The sequence below is a fragment of the Saimiri boliviensis genome, chromosome 19, assembly GCF_048565385.1.
Source record: "Saimiri boliviensis isolate mSaiBol1 chromosome 19, mSaiBol1.pri, whole genome shotgun sequence".
NCBI classification, from domain to species: domain Eukaryota; kingdom Metazoa; phylum Chordata; class Mammalia; order Primates; family Cebidae; genus Saimiri; species Saimiri boliviensis.
The window spans coordinates 34,819,658-34,844,442 of NC_133467.1; the positions used below are offsets into that span (position 1 = coordinate 34,819,658).

At 48.5% G+C, this 24,785-nt stretch overlaps 1 protein-coding gene across 3 annotated transcripts in view; it reads left to right on the top strand.

The window, feature by feature from the left end:
• Positions 1–472: 472 nt before the first annotated feature.
• The window catches only part of ARHGEF2 (Rho/Rac guanine nucleotide exchange factor 2), a 66,304-nt gene continuing 41,991 nt past the window's right edge, over positions 473–24,785 (top strand). Inside the window, exons 1-6 of one of the 3 annotated variants that reach the window (XM_074389568.1) lie at positions 473–705; positions 8,149–8,245; positions 12,627–12,904; positions 14,365–14,482; positions 19,541–19,579; positions 23,826–23,943. In XM_074389568.1, coding sequence (XP_074245669.1) covers positions 12,648–12,904; positions 14,365–14,482; positions 19,541–19,579; positions 23,826–23,943 — 532 coding nt within the window. In that variant the 5' untranslated portion in view covers positions 473–705; positions 8,149–8,245; positions 12,627–12,647. Of the gene's footprint in view, positions 706–6,621; positions 8,246–12,626; positions 12,905–14,364; positions 14,483–19,540; positions 19,580–23,825; positions 23,944–24,785 lie in introns of those variants that run through there. The other 2 variants (XM_074389567.1, XM_074389569.1) reach the window with 2 other exon arrangements.

The following is a 24,785-nucleotide window of genomic DNA, read 5'->3' on the forward strand; positions in this document are numbered from 1 at the left end:
ACTCTTGACCTCAAGTGATCCCTCCTCAGCCTCCCAAAGTGCTGGGAGTATAGGCATGAGCCACGGAGCATGGCAGACCATCAGTTTTGAAGCCGAATTTGAGAGGAAGAAGGACCCCCCGCTGCCGTCGCTGAGGACCCTGCTGTAAAGTAGGTTTCCAGGGGCAGCTCTTTCTTTCCCTGAGATGTCTGCTTTCTCCCCTCCCCAGCTTCTCCCTGACCCTGTTAGAGGGAGGGTGAATGTTCCCTGGGCTGTCAGCTTCCTACATACTCTCTCCTCAGGGTGACCCCAGCATGGCTTCTTGTACCTGTTTCCACACAAGTCTGAATTCTCTGTAGCCACCCTGTGTTCAGGAAATGCTGAAGACAGAGGGACCCAGGAGTCCCTGGGATCAGTGGTGGCACTGAAAGGGTTAAGGGACTGGGCACAGCACTGTTCAGGGTGTTTGGAGTAGGGCGGGGAAGGGAAGGGCTATAGTGGTTGAAGAGGCAGCTGGTCTGGACTGGAATGAGTCCCCCCTTTCTCCTGTGCAAACTTCTGGACCATGAGCAGCTCCCTTAAAAGGACCAAGAGAGAGGCGCCCCCAACTAAGGTGCTGGACTGGGTTTTTAAGGGGGCCACCTGAAGCAGGACTTTGTTCCGGACTAAAGTCACCAACTGAGGACAGAAGCAGGCCCCCCATCTTTGTGATATCTCCCAGGTCTGGTGAGTTTCCCTCTTCCCTTCCTGAGTCCTTACCCGCAGACCCTCTCTTGCCCCACTCGTCTGGCATAGCACCCAGAACACATGCCAGGGAACTGGCAGGAGGTAGAAGAGGACTGGTTGGTCTTGACCCTTTTATTCTCTGTCCCCCACAGATAAAGAGCTAGTCTGGGTCCCAAGCCCCTGGTGGAATAAGCGTACAGCTACAGGTCCAGCAGAAGGGAAGAGGGCAGGGTCCCTAAGTTCAGTTTACTAACCAATTAAAAAAAAAAAAAAGGTGGTCATACTTGGAAGCCCAGATCAGCAAAATTCCTGACCAACTTATGAAACTAGTACATCAAGGACATGGGGATGATCTAGGGACAGTGTCTGAGATGCCTGTAGCTGGCTTAGTAGAGGGGTGTGTGGTTAGATTAGGGTTCTGCAAACGCTTTGAAATCCCAGAACTAAGTACAGTGTCTCTCAGGAGACAACCCGGAAGCTGATAGGACAAATGGCTTTTGCCCATACTGGCCTCTGCCCACTAAGGGACAGTAGCCAGGTCTTGCCATTGTGTTTACGTTTGTGCAAAGACCCTTCTGGGTCCTCTTCTCTGTGCCTAACACTTAGAAAGTGCTAAAGTAATCTTTGCTGAATGAATGGATCCTCTGTATCTTTTACTTTCCTTTCATTTTTGGAATTCTACTACTCTCTGGCAGTGGACAGGAAGGTCAGAGAAAGAGTTCCAGGACACCAGCGTTCGTTCAGCCAAGTCAGACAGATGGGTGAAGCAGGAACGTATCAGAGACTCAGGTGCTTCTGTCTTGGAATGGGGTATCTAGGGAGCAGTTGGGAAGGAATTGTGGCTCCTGGGGCCTTCTTTATCTGAGGTGAAGAGAAGCTTTGCTTTACCCTTCTTTGCAGGGCACTGTTGGATTAATGGTTTACTTTCTGCAGGAGAAGAAACGTTAGGTTAAATTTTGAACCATCAAAGAGTTTTTGTGACCCTGTGCTCCCCCCACCCCTGCCCATGGCCAGGAGATTTGGAGGAGAGCCAGTATGACATGTCATTTGCCCTCTCTCTTCCTCCTCAGTCTTTCTTATCCAGTTCTCTTGGGTCTTCTCCAATATCGGCCGCCTTGGTAGATTTAGGATCCCACAGCCCAAGTCAAGAAAGCTTCTCAGGCTGCAAAAGGGCCAGCCAGCATTGCCTCCAGGCCACAGCGCCTGGCTGCTTGGTTGCTCTCAGCAGTTCCTCCCCCATGTTCAGTGTTTGCTGGCAGCAAACGCAACCAGAGATCTGCCTGTTCCCCATCACCTCATTCAGATGCCTAAGCTAACAAAAGGATACATTTCACTTCTTTGGGACCCCTGTCTTTTTTTTTTTTTTTTTTTTTTTTTTTTTTTTTGAGACGGAGTGTCGCTCTTGTTACCCAGGCTGGAGTGCAATGGCACGATCTCGGCTCACCGCAACCTCCGCCTCCTGGGTTCAGGCAATTCTCCTGCCTCAGCCTCCTGAGTAGCTGGGATTACAGGCACGCGCCACCATGCCCAGCTAATTTTTTGTATTTTTAGTAGAGACGGGGTTTCACCATGTTGACCAGGATGGTCTCGATCTCTTGACCTCGTGATCCACCCGCCTCGGCCTCCCAAAGGGCTGGGATTACAGGCTTGAGCCACCGCGCCCGGCTGGGACCCCTGTCTTACTTCTCTTGGAAGCTGCTTCCTTTCTTTGGCTGAGGTCAGGAAGGTAGGAATAAGGTGGGTAAAAACTGTTGCCAGATTTCTTTCAAAGCTAGCCACTTGGCCTGGCGTAGTGGCTCATACCTGTAATCCGTGTACTTTGGGAGGCTGAGGTGAGTGGATCACCTGAGGTCAGGAGTTCAAGACCAGCCTGGGCAACATGGTGAAAACCCCTTCTCTACAAAAATACAAAAATTAGCTGGGCACGATGGTGGGTGCCTGTAATCTCAACGACTCGGAAGGCTGAGGCGGGAGAATTACTTGAACCTGGGAAGCCGAGGTTGCAGTGAGCCGAGATAGCGCCATTGCACTCCAGCCTAGGTGACAGAATGAGACTCTATCTCAAAAAAAAAAAGGAAGAAAGAAAGAAAGAAAAGCTTGCCACTTGATAGGCCAGGCGCAGTGGCTCAGGTCTGTAATCCCAGCACTTTGGGAGGCCAAGATGGTTGAATTGCTTCAGGTCAGGAGTTCAAGACCAGCCTGGCCAACATGGAGCAACCCCGTCTATACTAAAATTGCAAAAATTCACCAGGCATGGTGGTGCATGCCTGTAATCCCAACTACTCAGGAGGCTGAGGCAGTAGAATCACTTGTATCTGGGAGGCAGTGGCCGAGATTGTGCCACTGTACTCCAGCTTGGGTGACACAGGGAGACTCTGTCTAAAAAAAAAAAAAAATGCTAGCCACTTGCTCTCTTTGTGAGCTTGTTTTCTGGTTTCAGAAAGGAATTCAGGCTCCATAATGTGATGGATCAGCTTTGAAAACTCAATTCCACCTCCTATCAGCTGTGTAACTTCCAGCCAGTTACTTAAGATCTCTGTGAGGCCTCTTTTTTTTTTTTTTTTTTTTTTTTTTTTTGAGACAGAGTTTCGCTCTTATTACCCAGGCTGGAGTGCAATGGTGCGATCTCGGCTTACCGCAACCTCCGCCTCCTGGGTTCAGGCAATTCTGCCTCAGCCTCCTGAGTAGCTGGGATTACAGGCACGCGCCGCCATGCCCAGCTAATTTTTTGTATTTTTAGTAGAGACGGGGTTTCACCATGTTGACCAGGATGGTCTCGATCTCTTGACCTCGTGATCCACCCACCTCAGCCTCCCAAAGTGCTGGGATTACAGGCCTGAGCCACCGCGCCCGGCCTTCACAAGCCTCTTTTTTTTCTTTTTTATTGAAATAGAGTCTCACTCTGTCGCCCAGGCTGGAGTGTAGTGGCACAATCTCAGCTCACTGCAACCTCCACCTCCCAGGTTCAAGCGATTCTCCTGCCTCAGCCTCCCGAGTAGCTGGGATTACAGATGCACCACCACCTACGCAGCCTGTTTCTTCATGTGTAAAATAGGGATAATGTCTATTTCAAGAAATATTTAAAAAATAAAAAATAAAAAAGGCCAGGCATGGTGGTTCACGCTTGTAATCCCAGCACTTTGGGAGGTTGAGGCGGGTGGATTACCTGAGGTCAGCAGTTCAAGACCAACCTGGCCAACATGGTGAAACCCTGTCTCTAAAAAAAAAAGAAAGAGCCGGGCGTGGTGGCTCAAGCCTGTAATCCCAGCACTTTGGGAGGCCGAGGTGGGTGGATCACGAGGTCAAGAAATCGAGACCATCCTGGTCAACACGGTGAAACCCCGTCTCTACTAAAAATACAAAAAATTAGCTGGGCATGGTGGCACGTGCCTGTAATCCCAGCTACTCAGGAGGCTGAGGCAGGAGAATTGCCTGAGCCCAGGAGGCGGAGGTTGCGGTGAGCTGAGATCGCGCCATTGCACTCCAGCCTGGGTAACAAGAGCGAAACTCCATCTCAAAAAAAAAAAAAAAGGAAGAAAGAAATATTTTGAAGATGGCACAAAATGGATGTTGACACTCATTATCTCTCCATAGGCCTCAGATGACACTTAGGGAGTAGGTATGTTGGCTGGGTACAGCAGCTAATGCTTGCAATCCCAGGACTCTGGGAGGCCGAGGCAGGTGGATCACTGGAAGTCAGGAGTACGAGACCAGCCTGATCAACATGGTGACACCCTGTCTCTACTAAAAATACGAAAATTAAGCCGGGCGCGGTGGCTCAAGCCTGTAATCCCAGCACTTTGGGAGGCCGAGGCGGGTGGATCACAAGGTCAAGAGATCGAGACCATCTTGGTCAACAAGGTGAAACCCCGTCTCTACTAAAAATACAAAAAATTAGCTGGGCATGGTGGTGCGTGCCTGTAATCCCACCTACTCAGGAGGCTGAGACAGGAGAATTGCCTGAACCTAGGAGGCGGAGGTTGCGGTGAGCTGAGATCGCGCCATTGCACTCCAGCCTGGGTAACAAGAGCGAAACTCCGTCTCAAAAAAAAAAAAAAAAAAAAAAAGGATAAAAATACGAAAATTAGCTGGGCATGGTGATGGGCACATGTAATCCCAGCTACTTGGGAGGTTGAGGCAGGAGAATTGCCTGAAGCCAGGAGGCAGAGGTTGTGGTGAGCTGAGATCGAGCCATTGCACTTCAGCCTGGGTAACAAGAGCGAAACTCCGTCTCAAAAAAAAAAAAAAAAGAAAAAGAAAAAAAATACTAAAATTAGCTGGGAGTAGTGGTGTGTGCCTGTAGTCCCAGCTACTCTGAAGGCTGGGGCAGGAGAATCTCTTGAACCTGGGAGGCGGAAATTGCAGTGAGCTGAAATCATGCCATTGCACTCCAACCTAGGCAACAAAAGTGAAACTCCACCTCAAAAAAAAAAAAAAAAAAAAAAATATATATATATATATATATAAAATACACATATACATATATTAGGATCCCAGACTCAGGATATATCTATATATCAGGCTTTGTGGGGTCTCTTTTGCAACTATTAACTTTGCTGATATAATGCAAAAACAGCCATAGACAATATGTAAATGACTGAACATGGCTGCATTCCAAAAATACTTTATTTATGGGTACCGAAATTTGAATTTCATATAATTTTGTGTCTCAAAGTATTCTTTTTTCACCTATTAAAAAAAAGATAGCAGGACAGATTTGTCCCAGAGGCTGTAGTTTGCTAACCCTTGCTTTAAATTTCCAGAGGCCATTCTATCCCTTTCTTCTCCTTGAAGAGGACATCTATATCAGGGCTCAACAGGGCCCCAAAGAACAAAAAAGCTCTCATTTCTTCTTGCTGTGGTTGCATACACGCTTTCCCATCAGAAGCTGTTTATGATAACCGTTCCCATCATAGCTATGTTAGTGTCACCCGTGGGTTATTTATTCTGTCTCTAAGAGTAAACAGTGGGTCACCATCATATGATGCCTATTTCTGCTTCTATCTTAGGTCTCCTTTTTTCTTTTTCTTTCCTTCTTTTTTTAAAAAAAAATTTTTTTAAGGCGTGGTTTCACCATGTTGGTCAGGCTGGTCTTGAACTCCCGACCTCAGGTGATCCGCCCACCATGGCCTCCAAAGTGCTTGGATTACAGGCATGAGCCACCACACCCAGCTAATATTTGTATTTTTAGTAGAGACAGGGTTTCACCATGTTGGCCAGAATGGTCTCCATCTCTTCACCTCATGATCCACCCACCTCAGACTCCCAAAGTGCTGGGATTACAGGCGTGAGCCACCAACCCCGGCCGAGCCTCTTTCTTTCTAGCTCTCTGTTTCAACATGCCCTGCTGTCTCCATGCCTCTAAGTAATAATAGCAACAATAATAATAGTATTTATTGAGCACCTAATATGTACCAAAGACAGATGTAAGGGGGACTCGTTGCATTGCATACATTATCGTCAAGTCTCTCAACATCCTTACAAAGTAAGTTTTGGCCAGGCGAGGTGGTTTATGCCTGTAATCCTAGCACTGTGGGAGGCCAAAACAGTCAGATCAGTTCAGCCTGGGAGTTTGAGACCAGCCTGGGCAGCGTGCTAGGATTACAGGCGTGAGCCACCGCACCTGGCTAATTTTGTCTTTTTAGTAGAGACAGGGTTTCACCACATTGGTCAGGCTAGTCTCAAACTTCTGACCTCAGGTGATCCACCCACCTCACCCTCCTAAACTGCTGGGATTACAGGCGTGAGCCACTACACCCAACCTCTCATTTTCATTTTTACATGAGTCTGAGGGTCAAAAAAGCTGGCTGGGCTGGGCTAAGGGGCTCACATCTATAATCCCAACACTTAGGGAGGCCAAGGCAAAAGGATCACTTGAGGCCAGGAGTTCAAGACCAACCTGGGCAACACAGTGAGGCCCCATCTCTAAAAAAAAATTTTTTTTAGATGGAGTCTCACTCTTGTTGCTCAGGCTGGAGTACACTCGTGCAGTTTTGGCTCACTGCAGCCTCTTCCTCCCGGGTTCAAGTGATTCTCCTGCCTCAGCCTCCCTAGTAGCTGGGATTACAGGTGCCCACCATTATGCCCGCCTAATTTTTGTATTTTTAGTAGAGACGGAGTTTCACCATATTGGCCAGGCTGGTCTCAAAATCCTGACCTGATGATTTACCCACCTGGGCCTCCCAAAGTGCTCAATTACTGGCGTGAGCCACTGTGCCCAGCTCCCAAATTTTTTTGAACTTAGAGCATGGTGGTGCATACATGTAGTCCCAGCTACTGGATGCTAAAGCAGGAGGATCGCTTGACCCAGGAGTTTGAGACTACAGTGAGCTCTGATCAAGGCTGCACTCCAGCCTTGGCAACAGAGCCAGACCCTGGGTCCAAGAAAGAAAAAAAAAAAGTTAAGTTCCCAAGGTTATGTGGCTTATGAAAGTGGCATAGCTCCAGACACATCCAGATGAGGCGCTGCACTTTGGGAGGTTGAGGTGGGTGAATCACCTGAGTTCAGGAGTTCAAGACCAGCCCTGCCAACATGGCAAAATCCTGTCTCTAGTAGAAATAAAAAATTAGCCAGGCGTGATGACAGGCACCTGTAATCCCAGCTGCTTGGGAGGCTGAGGCAGGAGAATTGCTTTAACCTAGGAGGTGGAGGTTACAATGAGACAGGATTGTGCCACTGCACTCCAGCCTCAGTGACAGAGTGAGACTGTCTTGAACAAAGAAAGGAAGGGGCAGAGCTAGCAAATTTGACCGACTTCAAAGCTGTAACACCCTAAAGAAATTACGGTCTCAGAGTTTTGAGTAACAGATGTCTCTCTCTATTAAAATATTATATATTCCCATCCAGCTCCCAGTAGAATGCCTAAGAAATCTTTGATGACCAGTGCAATCTGTGAAGGTTACCCACTTGGAGGAAGGGACAGGACACACTGATGGTTTGCAGTGGTGGGAAGACGATTCCATCCAGAGGCAGGAAGACAAGTAAAATGACTTCTTAGATCCCCTTTCTGTTTTCCCACCCCCCGCCTCCCCTGTCTCAAGCATCTGATCCCAGACCTATTTCAGAATCTCCTATCTCTCTGCTCAGCGGAAGCAGTGATATGACATAATGTGATCTCATTCTAGAGCTAAATAAAACCATTGTGTGAGACCCAGCCCTGGCCTCTCCCATGCACCATTTCCTGAGCTCAGAAGGCTGAGGGAAAATGGGAGGGGGGCTCAGGGAGTTAAGCTAAAGGCAGGAAAAGCAACACGATGACTGGAGTCCCAGTCTGAATTTCAGATGGTGGAGGAGGGAACATTGCTAGGAGGGAGGTGAGGAAGCCTTGCTAAACCTCATCTCTTTGAGGGACAGAATAAAAGTACTGGCATCATGGCATGAGGCAGGGTTAGTGGAGCTGAGGATGTAAAGGAGAAACTGCCAGACAGATTTCATTTTCACAGAGGGCAGAGACCATGAATGAAACGACAGCGATGCTGGAAAAAGGGTAGATCTTGAGAAGAGGTCGGACTTCAGTTGGTCTGAGCTGGAGGAAGAAGGGTGAGTTACACGAAGATCTTAGGAGCTGAGGTGTCTGTCAGTGGGGCCGGGGTGACAGGATCCTATCTCCAGCAGGAACACCTGCAGGGACTGAAGAAAACCAGAGGTCTCCAGTTCACTGCACTTCCTTCATCTTGCCAAATTCAACCCTGCAGGCCAGGCGCAGTGGCTCACAACTATAATTCCAGCACTTTGGGAGGCCGAGGCAGGAGGATCGCTTGGGCCCAGGAGTTTGAGACCAGCCTTGGCAACATAGTGAGACCTCATCTCTGTAAAAAATTTAAGAACAGGTGCAGTGGCTCACAGCACTTTGGGAGGCTGAGGCAGGTGAGTCACCTGAAGTCAGGAGTTCAAGTCTAGCCTAGCCAACACAGTGAAACCCTGTCTCTACTAAAAATACAAACATTAGCCGGGTGTGGTGGTGCATGCCTATAGTCCCAGCTACTCTGGAGGCTGAGGCAGGAGAATTGCTTGAACCCGGGAGGTGGAGGTTGCAGTGAGCTGAGATCACACCATTGCACTCCGGCCTGGCAACAAGAGCAAAACTCCATCTAAAACAAAACAAAACAAACATTTAAAAATTAGCTGGAGACCAGGCGCAGTGGCTCACACCTATAATCCCAGCACTTTGGGAGGCCAAGACAGGTGGATTGTCTGAGGTCAGGAGTTCGAGACCAGTCTGGTCAACATGGTGAAACCTCATCTCTACTAAAAATACAAAAAAAAAAAAAAAATTAGCCAGGCATGGCGGCGTGCACCTGTAATCCCAGCTACAGGGGAATTGCTTAAACCAGGGAAGTGGGCCGGGCGCGGTGGCTCACGCCTGTAATCCCAGCACTTTGGGAGGCCGAGGCGAGTGGATCACGAGGTCAAGAGATCGAGACCATCCCGGTCAACATGGTGAAACCCCGTCTCTACTAAAAATACAAAAAATTAGCTGGGCATGGCGGCACATGCCTGTAATTCCAGCTACTTAGGAGGCTGAGGCAGGAGAATTGCCTGAACCCAGGAGGTGGAGGTTGCGGTGAGCCGAGATCGCGCCATTGCACTCCAGCCTGGGTAACAACAGCGAAACTCCATCTCAAAAAAAAAAAAAAAACCAGGGAAGTGGAAGTTGCAGTGAGCCAAGATCACACCACTGCACTCCAGCCTGGGCAACAGAGCAAAACTCTGTCTTAAAAACACAAATGTGGCTGGATGTGGTAGCATGCACCTGTGGTCCTACCTACTCAGGAGGCTAATGTGGGAGGACTGTTTGATCCTGAGAGGTGGAGGCTGCAGTAAACCTTGAAGCTTGAGGGTGACAGAGGAGAGAGGTCCTCTCTCAAGGAAAAAAAAAAAAAAAAAAAAACACAGGCTGAAACAAGGCTATCAGGTAGAGGCTGGGTACAGGGTATACAGTTCAAACCAACTTTCTGCTTCTGGGAGGTCCCTGAATTCATCCAGCCAGTGTCCCTGCCTCCCCCTCACTGCCTCTCAGTTTCTGTCCTATTTCCAGCCCCCGTTCCCCTTTTCCTAGTACATCTCCAGTTCCTACTCTTTTTTCCACCCCAGCTTTTCATAATATTTTTGTCAACCTCCCTCTGCCTCCAAATCTCAGCTTTGGAGGCCACTGATTGGAAGGGACCCTGACGTGGCCCTCGGCCCTGACCTGCTTCCTGTAGATCTGCTCATCCTGTGTGTAGCCAACATACCTGATGGCACAGGGCCTGTTTGTAGGCAAGAAGGGGGAGGATCTCTCCTGGTGGCTGGCTGAGGGGTTCCCTGTCCATTGCTCCCAGACGCGATGAGCACGGATGGGCACAGGGCCTGGCCACTCTCCCAGGCTTCTCCCTTTCTCTCCTTAGACCCTCCCAGTGGGGTAGCAGCACTGCCGTCTGCAGAGGACTGAGTACCTGCCTCCCTCCCTTCTCTGTGGTGAACGGGCACACAGCCACCCCAGGCACGGCACTTTCTTCCCAGCAGCTCTGGCTGGGGTGAAGGCAGTGGACAGATTGCAGTGAGGGAGGAAAGTAGATTGAAGGGACAACTTTCCAATAACCTGAACTTTCCTGGGGTGGTTAAGACAACCTGGAGGAAGTTTGACAGCCCCACAGTGAGCCTGGAAAGAGGGAAGGTTCTGGGTCCCAGCTTCCTGATCCTTCTGGGCACTCATGACATCTTAGTAGCTGGAAGTGTTCCTAGGAGAAAGGGAGCCTGGGAGACTCATTCTAGCAGAAGGTGTAGAGAGACATGGCCTAGGAGTGAAGTGTACAGAGGTATGCAGTAAATGTTATTGCCCTTCCTGCCCTTCCTGCCCCTGGTACTCTGGAACTTGGCACTTCTTTCTGGAGTGGGGTTTATCATTTTCAACTTCAAGAGCATCTGAGTGTTCTTAACTCTGAGACACATTGAGGCAAATCCCTGATGCCAACCAGGCGTGCTGGGAAGTGAGAGCAATGCCCACTGGCGAGATTGTGGAGGAAATGTGTGCTCTGCGGCTGATGCCTGGAGCCCTTCTGTCTGCAATGTGGGGAGAGGTCACAATGGCTTTCACTCTCCATATAACCAGACTCTTGGAAGAAGACATCACGCCAGGAACAATGGCTCATGCCTGTAATCCCAGCACTTTGGGAGGCCAAGGCAGGCGGATCACAGGTCAGGAGTTTGAGACCATCCTGGCCAATAGGTAAGGGAGAAACCTCATGTCTACTAAAAATATAAAAATTAGCTGGACATGATGGCAGGTGCCTGTAGTTCCAGGTACTTGGGAGGCTGGGGCAGGAGAATCGCTTGAACTTGGGAGCCATTGCACCCCAGCCTGAGCAATAAGAGCAAAACTCCATCTAAAAAAAAAAAAAAAGAAGAAATCACAACACTATCACTCATGAATCTTTTCCCCCTGCTACTTTATCTACCTAAAATCCTCTCCCTCTTCCCTGGGCAAATCCTAACCACTTTACCCCTCCAGGCACACCTCAAAGGCCCTCTGCTTCCTTCTGTTCCCCCTCCTCTTTGAAAACAAAAACAAAGCCAGGTCCTCACACCTGTAATCTCAGCACTTTGGGAGGCCAAAGCAGGTGGATCACTGGAGGTCAGGAGTTCAAGATCAGCCTGGCAAACATGGTGAAAACCTATTTCTACTAAAAATATAAAAAATTAGCCAGGCGTGGTAGCGTGCACCTGTAATCCCAGCTACTCAGGAGGCTGAGGCAGGAGAACAGCTTTAACCTGGGAGGCAGAGGTTACAGTAAGCCACAATCATGCCATTGCACTCCAGCTTGGGCAACAAGAGTGAAACTCCATCTCAAAAAGAGAAAAAAAGGCTGGGCGCGGTGGCTCACACCTGTAATCCCAGCACATTGGGAGGCCGCGGAGGGTGGATCCTGAGGTCAGGACTTCGAGACCAACTTGACCAACATGGCGAAACCCAGTCTCTACTAAAAATACAAAAATTAGCCGGGCATGATGGTGCATGCCTGTAATCCCAGCTACTCAGGAGGCTGAGGCAGGAGAATCACTTGGATCTGACAGGTGGAGGTTGCAGTGAGCCAATATCACACCACTGCACTCCAGCCTGGGCAACAGAACAAGCCTTCGTCTCAAAAAAAAGAAAAAAAAAAAATCCAAAGCAAACAAGATCTTGCTCTGTCACCCAGGCTGGAGTGCAGTGGAATGATCATAGCTCACTGCAGCCTTGAACGCCTGGGCTTAAGTGAGCCTCCCACCTCAGCCTCCCAAGTAGCTGGGACTATAAGCACATGCCACCAAGCCCGGCTAACGTTTTATTTTTTGTGAAGACAGGGTCTCGCTATGTTGCCCAGGCTGGTCTGGAACACCTGAGCTCAAGCGATACCCCTGCCTCAGCCTCCCAAAGTTGTGGGTGTGCCACCGCACCTGGTCTGTTTCCCTTTTTTGATTCTCCCAACTGGTCTCATGCACTCACTCCTTTAACAGCCCACAGGCTTTTGTTGAAACTTCTCTTGCGGCATTTGGCACATGCGAGCCGGTGACGGAGTCATTTGTGATTTGTGCTTTCGCTTGTGCACACACACGCACACTTACCCACTCACTGGACCGTGATTCCTTGAGGACAGGAACAATATCCATTTCTTTTTCCTTGGCTTTCTGCTACATGGATCTTCAGTAAACGGAATAAGAACGAGACAGTGAGGGTCTCTTTACGAAGACACTGGACCGAGAGCCAGAAAACCTAAGTTCTAGCCTCGACTCCGCAGCTGATTCACAGAGTGACCCTGAGCCACACACTCTCCAGTTCTGTGTCTCAGTAAAGTGAGGGGTGGCTAGATGCTCCCAAGCCCAGCTGACTGTGACACGCTTCTAGTTCCAAGGCTCCAGAGTTCTAGAACCCTGCTCACCCTTTTCTTTCTTCCTGATGCAGACTGGCCCGCCTGTGTCTCCCATGAACAGAGCCGTCCCAGAGGTGTTCCTCGAAGGTGGAGACCAGGTGCCCCAAGGCCACACTCGCCGCTGTCTTTCTGCGGTCGAATCCAGAGAGCAACTGGAGGAAGAAGAGGTGGGAGAAATAAAGGAGGGGAATGGCTCACATGCTGTACCCCTCCGAAGGTCGGGGGCTTTCCGGGCCCACAGCCGAAACTATGACCTCTTCAAAAGACATAGTTGGGGACCTGGCAGGGAGCTCGATGACCCACTGAATAGGTAAGCCCGCAGGGAACCGCCTGTGCCTCCTTCCCTCCAGGCCTAGACCTTGGAGAAAATGGGAAAGTGATTGGGAAGGAACTGGAAAATTCTCTAGAGACAACCATCTGAAGGATAACAGGAGAGAGGAGAACTAGGCCCCCAGTCCTTTCCCTGGAGAGCCAGAACCCAGTCCCGTTGGTGGACCTTTGCGGAGGATGGTCCTTCCAAAATATGGCTCTTCCCAGTGGCTCTTAGCTGCTTCTCTCAGGGCAGACTGAGGGTGGAAATAGGAGGGAGGTGTGGAGTCTGGGTGAGCATCAGGATCGTCTTGCCTCTGCCTCCCACGGCAGGTTCATACACCCACGTGATGGTGTCAGGGCTGGAAGGAACACAGAGAACATACGGCACAATCTCCTCATTTTACAGATAAGGAAACTGAGGCCCAAAGAACTTTCAGAGATTTCTTGAGGGAAGCGGTCCCAGGGTTGGGACACTGGGCCTGTCCCAGTGCCAGAGGCTTGCTGGGCTTTCAGTTGCAGGCTGAGGACAACACGAGATGTCCTGGATTAACTCATGGTCCAGCATTGCCATGTGAGATCAGCTGTTCTTGCTCAGAGTTCTGCATACACTTGGTAGACTGGGGCAGAAAGATCATCTCTTCCCCCTCCCCTGGAAAATCCCTGACCACTTCCCCAAAATCAGAGGAAGTCAGAAAGAGAAGGGCCGGGGGTCAGCATGAAGAGTTCAGTGTGAGTGAGCATTGTAGGGGCCTGCTGACCATGGAAGGGCACTGTCCCTCTGCTTGGACAATGGGCCCCTTGGACACGTTCCTTTAGCTCTGGTGAGTGGACCAACCTTCCCTAGCTCCTGGGCAGGGCTGGCTGGTTTGAGTGAGGGGAGAGGACCCTGAGCCTTGTCCCTGAACTGGCTTGGGTGGGAACTCGGATGAGAAGTAATGCCTGCAGGGCTCATGGCACTTCCCTAAGGGTAGCTGGCTGAAAGCAGAGATGCCCAGATGCCTGGGCCCCCCTTATGTGGTGCCACCTGTATCTCAGGGTCTTTCAGGTGTTACCCACCTTTCACGGTCAGGCATTAATTCTTCCCCTTGGTTAGAGAGGGATTGGTGTCCTGAGTGGACCATTAGCTTAGCAGGGGCAAAGGTTGGCATCAGCAACCAGGCAAGGAGCGAGAATCCAGCTTGCTCTTGCTGTTCGCCTTCCCCTGAACCCTGGCTTTCTTCTGGAGAGCAGTACTCTCTTTTGACCAGCAGGGGCCGCTCTTGCCCACAGCCAACTCTGCAGCTCTTAAAGCAGAGCCCCAAAGTGGGGCCAGTTTGGGTCTGAGCTGTGCCTATGCCAACAGGAAGGGCTGGGCTGGGGGCAAGCAACAGGGCTGGGCTGAGGCGAGGCGGTGTTCCTCCCTGGTGCCCGTCACTGGCCACTGGATACAGAGGGTGGTGGTGGCGATGTGTGTTTCAGGAGGAGACTGCAGGCGTCGGGATGCCCAAGCCCCGAGGAGGCCCCCTTCCTGCAGAGCCAAGAAGAACTGGACACCTTTCTGGGACTGCAGCACCAGGGTGGCCACCCCTCCTGCCTGGTATGGACAGACAGATCCCCATGAATGCTCCTGCCTTGCTCCTCCTCTCCTGCCCCTCGCCTGTCTAGCCACCATTCTATTCTATGTCTCCTCTGTTCTGCCAGCTGCTGGGTCTCTCTCTGTGCCCAGGCATTTCTCTGACTCCATCTGACCAAATCGGACTCTATCGTCTATGCGCCTCTGTCTGCCTCCCTGGGTCTGTGTGCTCCGTCCCTGACTCCGGGTACCCTGCTTCTGTCTCTTTCTCTAAGACTCTCTGTTTCTTCCTTTCCATGTCTGTGCCTCTCTGTTGATGAGGGTGTATCTATCTGTTCCTCTTTCAGTAAAAGGGCACTGTTCCCCTAGTAGTTCTAACCACTTCTTTCTGTGGACCCTGCATGTCCCCAGTTTGGAGCTGAACTTATTTATTTATTTACTTACTTACTTATTTTGAGACAAGGTCTCACTCTGTTGCCCAGGCTGGAGCGCAGTAGTGATCTTGGCTCACTGCAACCTCCACCTCCCAGGTTCAAGTCATTCTCCTGTCTCAGCCTCCAAAGTAGCTGGGATTACAGCTGCCCACCACACCATCACCCTGCAAATTTTTATATTTTTAGTAGATACGGGGTTTTACCATGTTGGTCAGGCTGGTCTCAAACTCCTGACCTCGCGATCCACCCGCCTCAGACTCCCAAAGTGCTGGGATTACAGGGATGACCCACTGCACCCGGCAGAAAGTATTTTTAATAGTAACCAAAACTATAGGTTACCTAGAAATAAATCTAATAAAGATTGACAAAGCCTGTGTGAAGAAAGTTAATATTTAATGAAAAGACACTTTTTTACTAGGTAAGGGTAGAGAAATTTTTTTTTTCTTTTCCAAGATGGAGTCTTGCTCTGTCACTCAGGTTGGAGTGCAGTGGCACGATCTCAGCTCACTGCAACCTCCATCTCCCGGGTTCAAGCGATTCTCCTGCCTCAGCCTCCTGACTAGCTGGGACTACAGGCACACACTACTATGCCCAGCTAATTATTATTATTATTTTTTTTTTTTTTGAGACGAAGTCTTACTCTGTCACTCAGGCTGGAGTGCAGTGTTGTGATCTCAGCTCACCGCATTTGCTAGGCTGATCTTAAACTCCCAACCTCAGGTGATCTGCCCACCTCAGCCTCCCAAAATGCTGGGATTACAGGCGTGAGCCACCGCACGCGGCCTACTTTCTTATTTTTAAATTACATTTTATAACTATTTTTGGTTTATAGACATGGAATTGAATTATTCCTCATATATGGCCAGACACAGTGGCTCATGCCTATAATCCCAGCTCTTTGGGAGGCCGAGGTGGGTGGATCACCTGAGGTCAGCAGTTCGAGACCACCCTGGCCAACAAACAGGGTGAAACTCCATCTCTACAAAAATACAAAATTAGCCAAGCGTGGTGGTGTGCATGTGTAATCCCAAGTGCTTGGGCAGGAGAATTGCTTGAATCCAGGAAGCAGAGGTTGCAGCGAGCCAAGATTGAGACACTATTCTCCAGCCTGGGCAACAGAGAGAGACTGTCTCAAAAAAATATTCCTCATACAATATTATAGTCATTTATCTTGGTAAAGTCTTGTTTTACATTAAAACAATTTATCTGTGTCTTTTTTCTTTGGGCTTTTCTAAGTATACAACTATGTCATCTTTCCTTTTTTTTTTTTTCTGAGACAGAGTCTTGCTCTGTCACCCAGACTGGAGTGCAGTGGCACAATCATGGCTTACTGCAACCTCCACCTCCCAGGCTCAAGTGATCCTCCTGCTTTAGCCACCCTCGAAGCTGAGACTACAGGTGTGTGCCACCATGCCCAGCTACTTTTTTTTTTTTTTTTGAGACGGAGTTTCGCTCTTGTTACCCAGGCTGGAGTGCAATGGCGCGATCTCGGCTCACCGCAACCTCCGCCTCCCGGGTTCAGGCAATTCTCCTGCCTCAGCCTCCTGAGTAGCTGGGATTACAGGCACGCGCCACCATGCCCAGCTAATTTTTTGTATTTTTAGTAGAGACGGGGTTTCACCATGTTGACCGGGATGGTCTCGATCTCTCGACCTCGTGATCCACCCGCCTCGGCCTCCCAAAGTGCTGGGATTACAAGCTTGAGCCACCGCGCCCGGCCCCAGCTACTTTTTTTCTACTCAGCCATGATTTTTTTGATTTTTTTGAAGACATGGGGGTCTCACTATGTTGCTCAGACTGGTCTCAAATTTCCTGTGCTCAAGTGAGCCTCTCACCTTAACCTCCCAAAGTGCTGGAATTACAAGTGTGATCCACCTTACCCAGCCTGTGTCATCTTTAAATGAGCAGCGTTTTTTCTTTTCTTTTTTTTTTTGAGACAGAGTTTCACTGTTGTTACCCAGACTGGAGTGCAATGGCATGATCTCGGCTCACTGCAACCTCCGCCTCCTGGGTTCAAGCAATTATCCTGCCTCAGCCTCCCGAGTAGCTGGGACTACAGGTGCACACTGCCATGCCCAGCTAATTTTTGTATTTTTAGTGGAGATAGGGTTTCACCAAGTTGACCAGGATGGTCTCGATCTCTTGACCTCATGATCTACCCGCCTCGGCCTCCCAAAGTGCTGGGATTATAGGCGTGAGCCACTGCACCCAGCCATTGTTTTCTCTTTTCCAGTATCCACTCCCTTCATTTCTTCTTCTTGCACTCCTTTGCTGGCTAGGGTTCTATTTTTATTTATTTGTTATCTAGTGTTTCTCCTCTCTTCCAGCATTAATCCATCAAAATAGGACTCCAGTGCTGTGCGGAACAGAAATGGCCATAACGGACATCCTTGTCCTATTTGTGGATTTTATTATAATTTTTCTTAAAAACTATGCCATAAGAAGTACTGTTTCTGATTTTAGAGGGAGTATATCTTGTGTTTCACTATTGAGGTTGATTTTCTGCTGCAGGCTTTAAAAAATATTCTTGATTAGGTTAAGCAGGATTCTTTCTGTTTATTTATTTATTTTCTTTTGAGACAGAGTCTCGCTCTGTCACCAGGCTGGAGTGCAGTGGCTCGATCTTGGCTCACTGCAACCTCTGCCTCCTGGGTTCAAGCAATTCTCCTGCCTCAGCCTCCTGAGTAGCTGGGACTACAGGTGCACGCCACCACGGCCCAGCTAATTTTTTTTTATTTTTTAGTAGAGATGGGGTTTCACCATGTTAGCCAGGATGGTCTCAATCTCCTGACCTCATGATCCGCCTGCCTCAGCCTCCCAAAGTGTTGGGATTACAGGCGTGAGCCACCGTACCCAGTCGATTCCTTCTGTTTCTAATTGCCAAGCCTTTGGCTTTAGAATTAGTGGGTGTTGGATTTTATCCTATGCTTTTCTGCATTTACTAAAATGATTGTATATTTTTTCTCTTTAAATATATTATTATTACTTATTATTGTTTTTGTCTGTTTCTTGAGACAGTCTTGCTCTGTCTCCCAGGCTGCAGCGCCATGTTGGCCAAGCTTGTCTCAAACTCCTGACCTCAAGTGATCCACCCACCTCGGCCTCCCAAAGTGCTGGGATTACAGGCGTGAGCCACTGTGCCAGGCCTAAATTATCATTTTGTGATGGGGTCTCGCTGTCACCCATTCTGGAGTGCAGTGGTGCAATCATGGCTCACTGCAACTTCGGCCTCCCCGGCTCAAACCATCTTCCCACCTCAGCCTCCTGAGTAGCTGGAAGCAGAGATGCATGCCACCACACCCAGCTAATTTTTTGTATCTTTGGTAGAAATGGGGTTTCACCATGTTACCCAGGATGGTCTCAAACTCTTGAGCTCAAGTGATCCCTCACCTCAGCCTCCCAAAGTGCTGCGATTACAGACATAAGGCACCACACCCCTTCTCCTTTAATATATTATTGAGGTAAATGACATTTAAGGATTTTTCTCATATTAAACCACCTTTGTAGTCTTAGGATAAATCCAACTTTGTCATGACAGATTTTATCTTTTTACATACTGCTGGATTTTACTTGTATCAATTATTTATTGCTGTATAACAAACCAACTCTAAACTTAGCAGCTTAAAACGACAACTTTTTTTTTTTTTCCTCACAACTCTCTGGGTGGACAATTTGGGCTGGTCTCACCTGGACTCATTTAGCCGGCTGCCATTGTCTGGTGGCCTGAATAGCGCTGATGATCAAGGATGGCCTTCCTTATGCTTTCAGCTGGCAGCCTGCCAGTTGCAGTACCTTGCTTCTCATCCACACGGCTCTCCAGAATGCCAGCTTAGGCTTGTTCAGATGAAAATAGCATTCCAAGTGGGCGAGAGTGGAAGCTTTAAGGTTTCTTGAGGGTTAGGCTCAAAAATCACATGATGGCACTTCTGTGACATTCTAGTCGTCATAGTAAGTCATAGACCAGCCCAGACTCAGAGTGAAGAGACAGGCTCCTTCCTAATGGGAGAAACTGCAAATAATTTACGGCCATTTAAAATCTGCTACACTGGCCAGGTATGGTAGCTCACGCCTGTAATCCCAGCACTTTGGGAGGCTGAGGCAGGAGGATCACCTGAGGCCAGAATTTCAAGACCATCCTGGCCAACCTGGCGAAACTCTGTCTCTACTAAAATTACAAAAATTAGCCGGGTAAGGTGGCACACACCTATAATCCCAGCTTCTCAGGAGGCTGAAGCATGAGAATCATTTGAACCTAGGAGACAGAGGTTGCAGTGAGCAGAGATCATGTCACTGCACTCCAGTCTGGGCAGCAGAGCAAGACTGTATCTCAAAGAAAGTAATAATAAAAAATAAAATCAGCTACACTTTCTTAATATTTTATTTGGGATTTTTGTACTTGTATGAATAAAAGAGATTGTCCCATAATTTCTCTTTGCCATACTGTCTATGTGTAGTTTTGGAATCAAGGTTGTACTTACCTTATAGAAAGAGTTGAAAAGTTTTTGTTTTAGTTGTCTATTCTTTGGAGGAGTTTGTATAAGATTTCAGTGATATGTTCCTTGAAAGATCTGTCCTTTAAAACTGTTTTAGCCTGGTGTTTTTGTTTTGTTTTTAGGAAGATTAACTACTGATTCCATTTCTTTAATAGGACCATTCAGAGTTTCTATTTCTTCTTGATTCAGTTTTGGTAAGTTTTATTTTGGGGGATAGGAAGGAATTTGTCTACTTCATTTGCATTTAAAATTATTGGCATGAAGTTGTAGGTAGTATTCTTTTTTTTTTTTTGAGATGGAGTCTCACTCTGACCCCCAGGCTGAAGTGCAGTAGCACAATTTCTGCTCACTGCAACCTCCATCTCCCAGGTTCAAGTGATTCTTGCACCTCAGCCTCCTGAGTAGCTGATATTACAGGTGTGTGCTACCACACCTGGCTAATTATTTTTAGAAGCGACGGGGTTTCACCAGTTGGCCAGGCTGGTCTCAAACTCTTGACCTCAAGAGATCTGCCTGCCCTGGCCTTCCAAAGTGCTGGGATTACAGTCATAAGCCACCGTGCCCCACCGCAGGTAATATTCTCGTCTTTATAATCACTGCTCTTTCTTTTTTTTTTTTTTGAGACGGAGTTTCACTCTCGTTACCCAGGCTGGAGTGCAATGGTGCGATCTCGGCTCACCGCAACCTTTGCCTCCTGGGCTCAGGCAATTCTCCTGCCTCAGCCTCCTAAGTAGCTGGGATTACAGGCACACGCCACCATGCCCAGCTAGTTTTTTGTATTTTTAGTAGAGACGGGGTTTCACTATGTTGACCAGGATGGTCTGGATCTCTCGACCTCATGATCCACCCGCCTCGGCCTCCCAAAGTGCTGGGATTACAGGCTTGAGCCACCGCGCCCGGCCACTGCTCTTTCTATAGTTAGGTCTACTTTTTCATTCTATTTATGCTTTTCCTTGTTTTCTTTATCATTCCTAACAGAGGTTTGCCTATTTCATTTGCTTGATCCTAGAAAACAACTCTTGGCTTTATTGATCCTCTCTAATTTATTTTTGTTTATATATACATTTTTTTTTTTTTTTTTTTTTTTGAGACGGAGTTTCACTCTTGTTACACAGGCTGGAGTGCAATGGCTCGATCTCGGCTCACCGCAGCCTCCGCCTCCTGGGTTCAGGCAATTCTCCTGCCTCAGCCTCCTGAGTAGCTGGGATTACAGGCACGAGCCACCATGCCCAGCTAATTTTTTTGTATTTTTAGTAGAGACAGGGTTTCACCATGTTGACCAGGATGGTCTCGATCTCTCGACCTCGTGATCCACCCGCCTCAGCCTCCCAAAGTGCTGGGATTATAGGCTTGAGCCACCGCGCCCGGCCTATATATACATTTTTTTGAGACAGAGTCTTGCTGTGTCACCAGGCTGGAATGCACTGGCATGATCTCAGCTCACTGCAACCTCCACCTCCTGGGTTCAAGCAATTCTTCTGCCTCAGCCTCCCAAGTAGCTGGGATTATAGGCCTGTGCCACCACACGCAGCTCATTTTTGTATTTTTAGTAGAGATGGGGTTTCACCATGTTGGCCAGGATGGTCTTGTCTCTTGACCTCGTGATCCGCCCGCATTAGCTTCCCAAAGTGCTGGGATTACAGGCGTGAGCCACTGCGCCCGGCCAAAATTTTTGTATTTGTTAGTAGAGATGGGATTTCTCCATGTTGATCAGTCTGATCTCAAACTCCTGACCTCACGTGATCCACCCACCTCAGCCTCCCAGTGATTACAGGCATGAGCCACTGCGCAAAGCCTTATTTCATTTCTGCATTTATCTTTATTATATGCTTCTGCCTTTTTGTTTGTTTGTTTGAGACGGAGTTTTGCTCTTGTTGCCCAGGCTGGAGTGCAATGGTATGATCTCAGCTCATTGCAACCTCCGCCTCCTGGGTTCAAGAGATTCTCCTGCCTCAGCCTCTGGAATAGCTGGAATTATAGGCAACCACTACCACACCCAGCTAATTTTTTGTATTTTTAGTAGAGACAGGTTTCACCATGTTAGTAGTCAGGCTGGTCTGGAACACCTGCTTCAGCCCCCCAGAATGCTGGGATTACAGGCGTGAGCCACCACGCCTGGCCGCTTCCTTCTGTTTTCTATGAATTTGTCCTGTTCTTTTTTTGACTTTTTAAATTAGCATAGCTCAATTCTCTAGAATTAAAAATTTTTCAATATAAGCATTTTGAGGCTACACCTTGCCCGTGAAATACCACTTCAGCCTTCTACCACAGGTTTTATTCTGCATTTTCATTATTGTTCAGTTACAGAATATCTTTAAATTTCCATTATGATTTCTTCTTTGACAATACATTTATTTAGAATGGTGTTTTAAGATTTATAAAACCCGGGAAATTTATGAACCTGGGAGGTGGAGGTTTCAGTGAGCTGAGATCATGTCATTGCACTCCACCCTGGGCAGCAAGAGCAAAACTCCGTCTCAAAAAAAACAGAGATCATCATAGCTGAGAAGCTCCCTGGGTTCTTGATAGCCCTCTCTCTGGCAGAGATGACCACATTCTTGATTTTTGAGATCCATTTTCTTTTCTTTTCTTTTCTTTTTTTTTTTTTTTTTTTTTTTTGAGACAGAGTCTTGCTCCATTGTGAGGAGCCAGGCTGGAGTGCAGTGGCGCAATCTCGGCTCACTACAACCTCCGCCTCCCGGGTTGAAGCAATTCTCCTGCCTCAGCCTCCCGAGTAGCTGAGACTACAGGCACGTGCCACCATGCCCAGCTAATTTTTGTATTTTTAGTAGAGACAGGGTTTCACCATGTTGGCCAGAATGGTCTTGATCTCCTGACCTCGTGATCCATCCTCCTCGGCCTCCCAAAGTGCTGCGATTACAGGCGTGAGCCACCGTGCCTGGCGTGTCTTGGTTCTTTCATTCAACACGTCCGTGGGATTCATCTGTATTGTTAACTGAGCTGTGATTTATTCATTTTTATTGTTTAATAGTATTTCAATGCATAAGTAGACTATTGACTTTTTATCTAGTCTACTGAGGAGGGACTTCTGGCTTATTTACTATAATTTCTATAATGCAGATTATTTGAAATGTGTTGAGATTTGCCTTAGGGCCTATTTTGTGGCCAGTTTTTGTGATGCTCCATGTCAGCTTGAGAAAAAAGTTACTCTCTAAAGGATGGGCACAGCCTATGAATATTACTACTCCCTATTGTCTTAAACCCAGACTGCCTCAGTTTTTTCTTTCTTTCTTTTTTTTTTTTTGAGATAGAGTCTCACTCTGTCACCCATGCTGGAGTGCAGTGGCACGATCTCAGCTCACCGCAACCTCCGACTCACAGGTTCAAGCAATTCTGCCCCTCGGCCTCTCAGTAGCAGTGACTACAGATGCCAGCCACCATGCCTAGCTGATTTTTCTATTTTTAGTAGAGGCGGAGTTTTACCATGTTGGCCAGGCTGGCCTCAAACTCCTGACCTCAAATAATCCACTCATCTCGGCCTTCCAAAGTGCTGGGATTACAGGCATGAGCCACCGTGCCCAGCCTTCGTTTTTTTTTTTTTTTTTTTTTTGAGACAGAGTTTCGCTCTGTTACCCAGGCTGGAGTGCAATGGCGCGATCTCGGCTCACCGCAACCTCCGCCTCCTGGGTTCAGGCAATTCTCCTGCCTCAGCCTCCTGAGTAGCTGGGATTACAGGCACGCACCACCATGCCCAGCTAATTTTTTGTATTTTTAGTAGAGACGGGGTTTCACCATGTTGACCAGGATGGTCTCGATCTCTCGACCTCGTGATCCACTCGCCTCGGCCTCCCAAAGTGCTAGGATTACAGGCTTGAGCCACTGCGCCCGGCCAGCCTTCGTTTTAGTTATTCTGTTGCACCAGTGCAGTGGCGTGATATCAGCTCACTGCAACCTCCACAGCCCAGGTTCAAGTGATTCTTGTCTCAGCCTCTTGGGTAGCTGAGGTTACAGGCACACACCACCACGCCCGGCTAATTTTTGTATATTTTTTAGTAGAGACAGAGTTTCACCATGTTGGCCAGGCTGGTGTCGAACTCATGACCTCAAGTGATCCACCTGTCTTGGACTTCCAAAGTGCTGGGATTACAGGCCTGAGCCACTGCCTGTTTTTTTCCTTACCTGCCTAGCCTCCGTAGGTTGAGTTTATCACCTCTGGCAACCATTCAGGATAAATCTCTCTTCTAAGATACTTTCATATACTAAGAAAGCCTGGGCTTGAACTGCGACGGAGTGACTGCTAAACAGCAGGGATAACAGGATAACTTCCCAACCACTGAAAGTGCAATGTCCCAGTATGGGTATTGGAAGTGGGTGGGAGGCCTGGATTTGAAGAGGGGCCAAGCTGTGGGGAAGTGAAGAGCATGAGGGGAGGACAGATGAAGCCTGCCCTTTGTGTGAGGACTCTTGACATGATTCCAGGGTCAGGATTCCTATCATCCATCTGCTGGCCCTTTGGACCACTCCGCTACTGGAATGCTTTCCAAGTCTGTATCCATGAGTGGCATCAACTGCCTCTTGGACTGGTCGGATCCAGATGGTGAGCAAAAGCAGGGAGCAAAGCAGGGGTGGCCCCCCTCCCCTATCCATCTCATTGCCACTCCTCATAGCTGGCTGTTTAGTGTCCGGATGTCCTGGATTATGTCTAGCCACACACCCTTGGAATTCCCAGATGGTTTTATTCTTGTTTCTTTTTCTTTCTTTCTTTTTTTTTTTTTTTTTGGAGACAAAGTTTCGCTCGTTACCCAGGCTGGAGTGCAATGGCGCCATCTCGGCTCACCACAACCTCTGCCTCCTGGGTTCAGGCAATTCTCCTGCCTCAGCCTCCTGAGTAGCTGGGATTACAGGCACGCATCACCATGCCCAGCTAATTTTTTGTATTTTTAGTAGAGACGGGGTTTCACCATGTTGGCCAGGATGGTCTCGATCTCTTGACCTCGTGATCCAACCGCCTCGGCCTCCCAAAGTGCTGGGATTACAGGCTTGAGCCACCGAGCATGGCCTTCTTTCTTTTTTTTTTTTTTTTTTGGACAAGTCTAACTGTGTTACCCCGGCTGGGAGTGCAGTGGTGCAATCTGACCTCCCTGCAACCTCTGCCTTCCGGGTTCAAGTGATTCTCATGGCTCAGCCTCCTGAGTAGCTGGGACTATGGGAGTGTACCACCACACTTGGCAAATTTTTGTATTTTTAGTAGAGAAAGGGTTTCACCCTGTTGGTCAGGCTGGTCTCAAACTCCTGAGCTCAAGTGATCTCCCTGCCTTGGCTTCCCAAAGTGCTGGGATTACAGGCATGAGCCACTGTGTCCAGCCTCAGGATTGCTTTATTCAAATGTGCAATCTGAATTCTGGACTTCAGCATTCTGAAACTCCTACCAATGAAAGC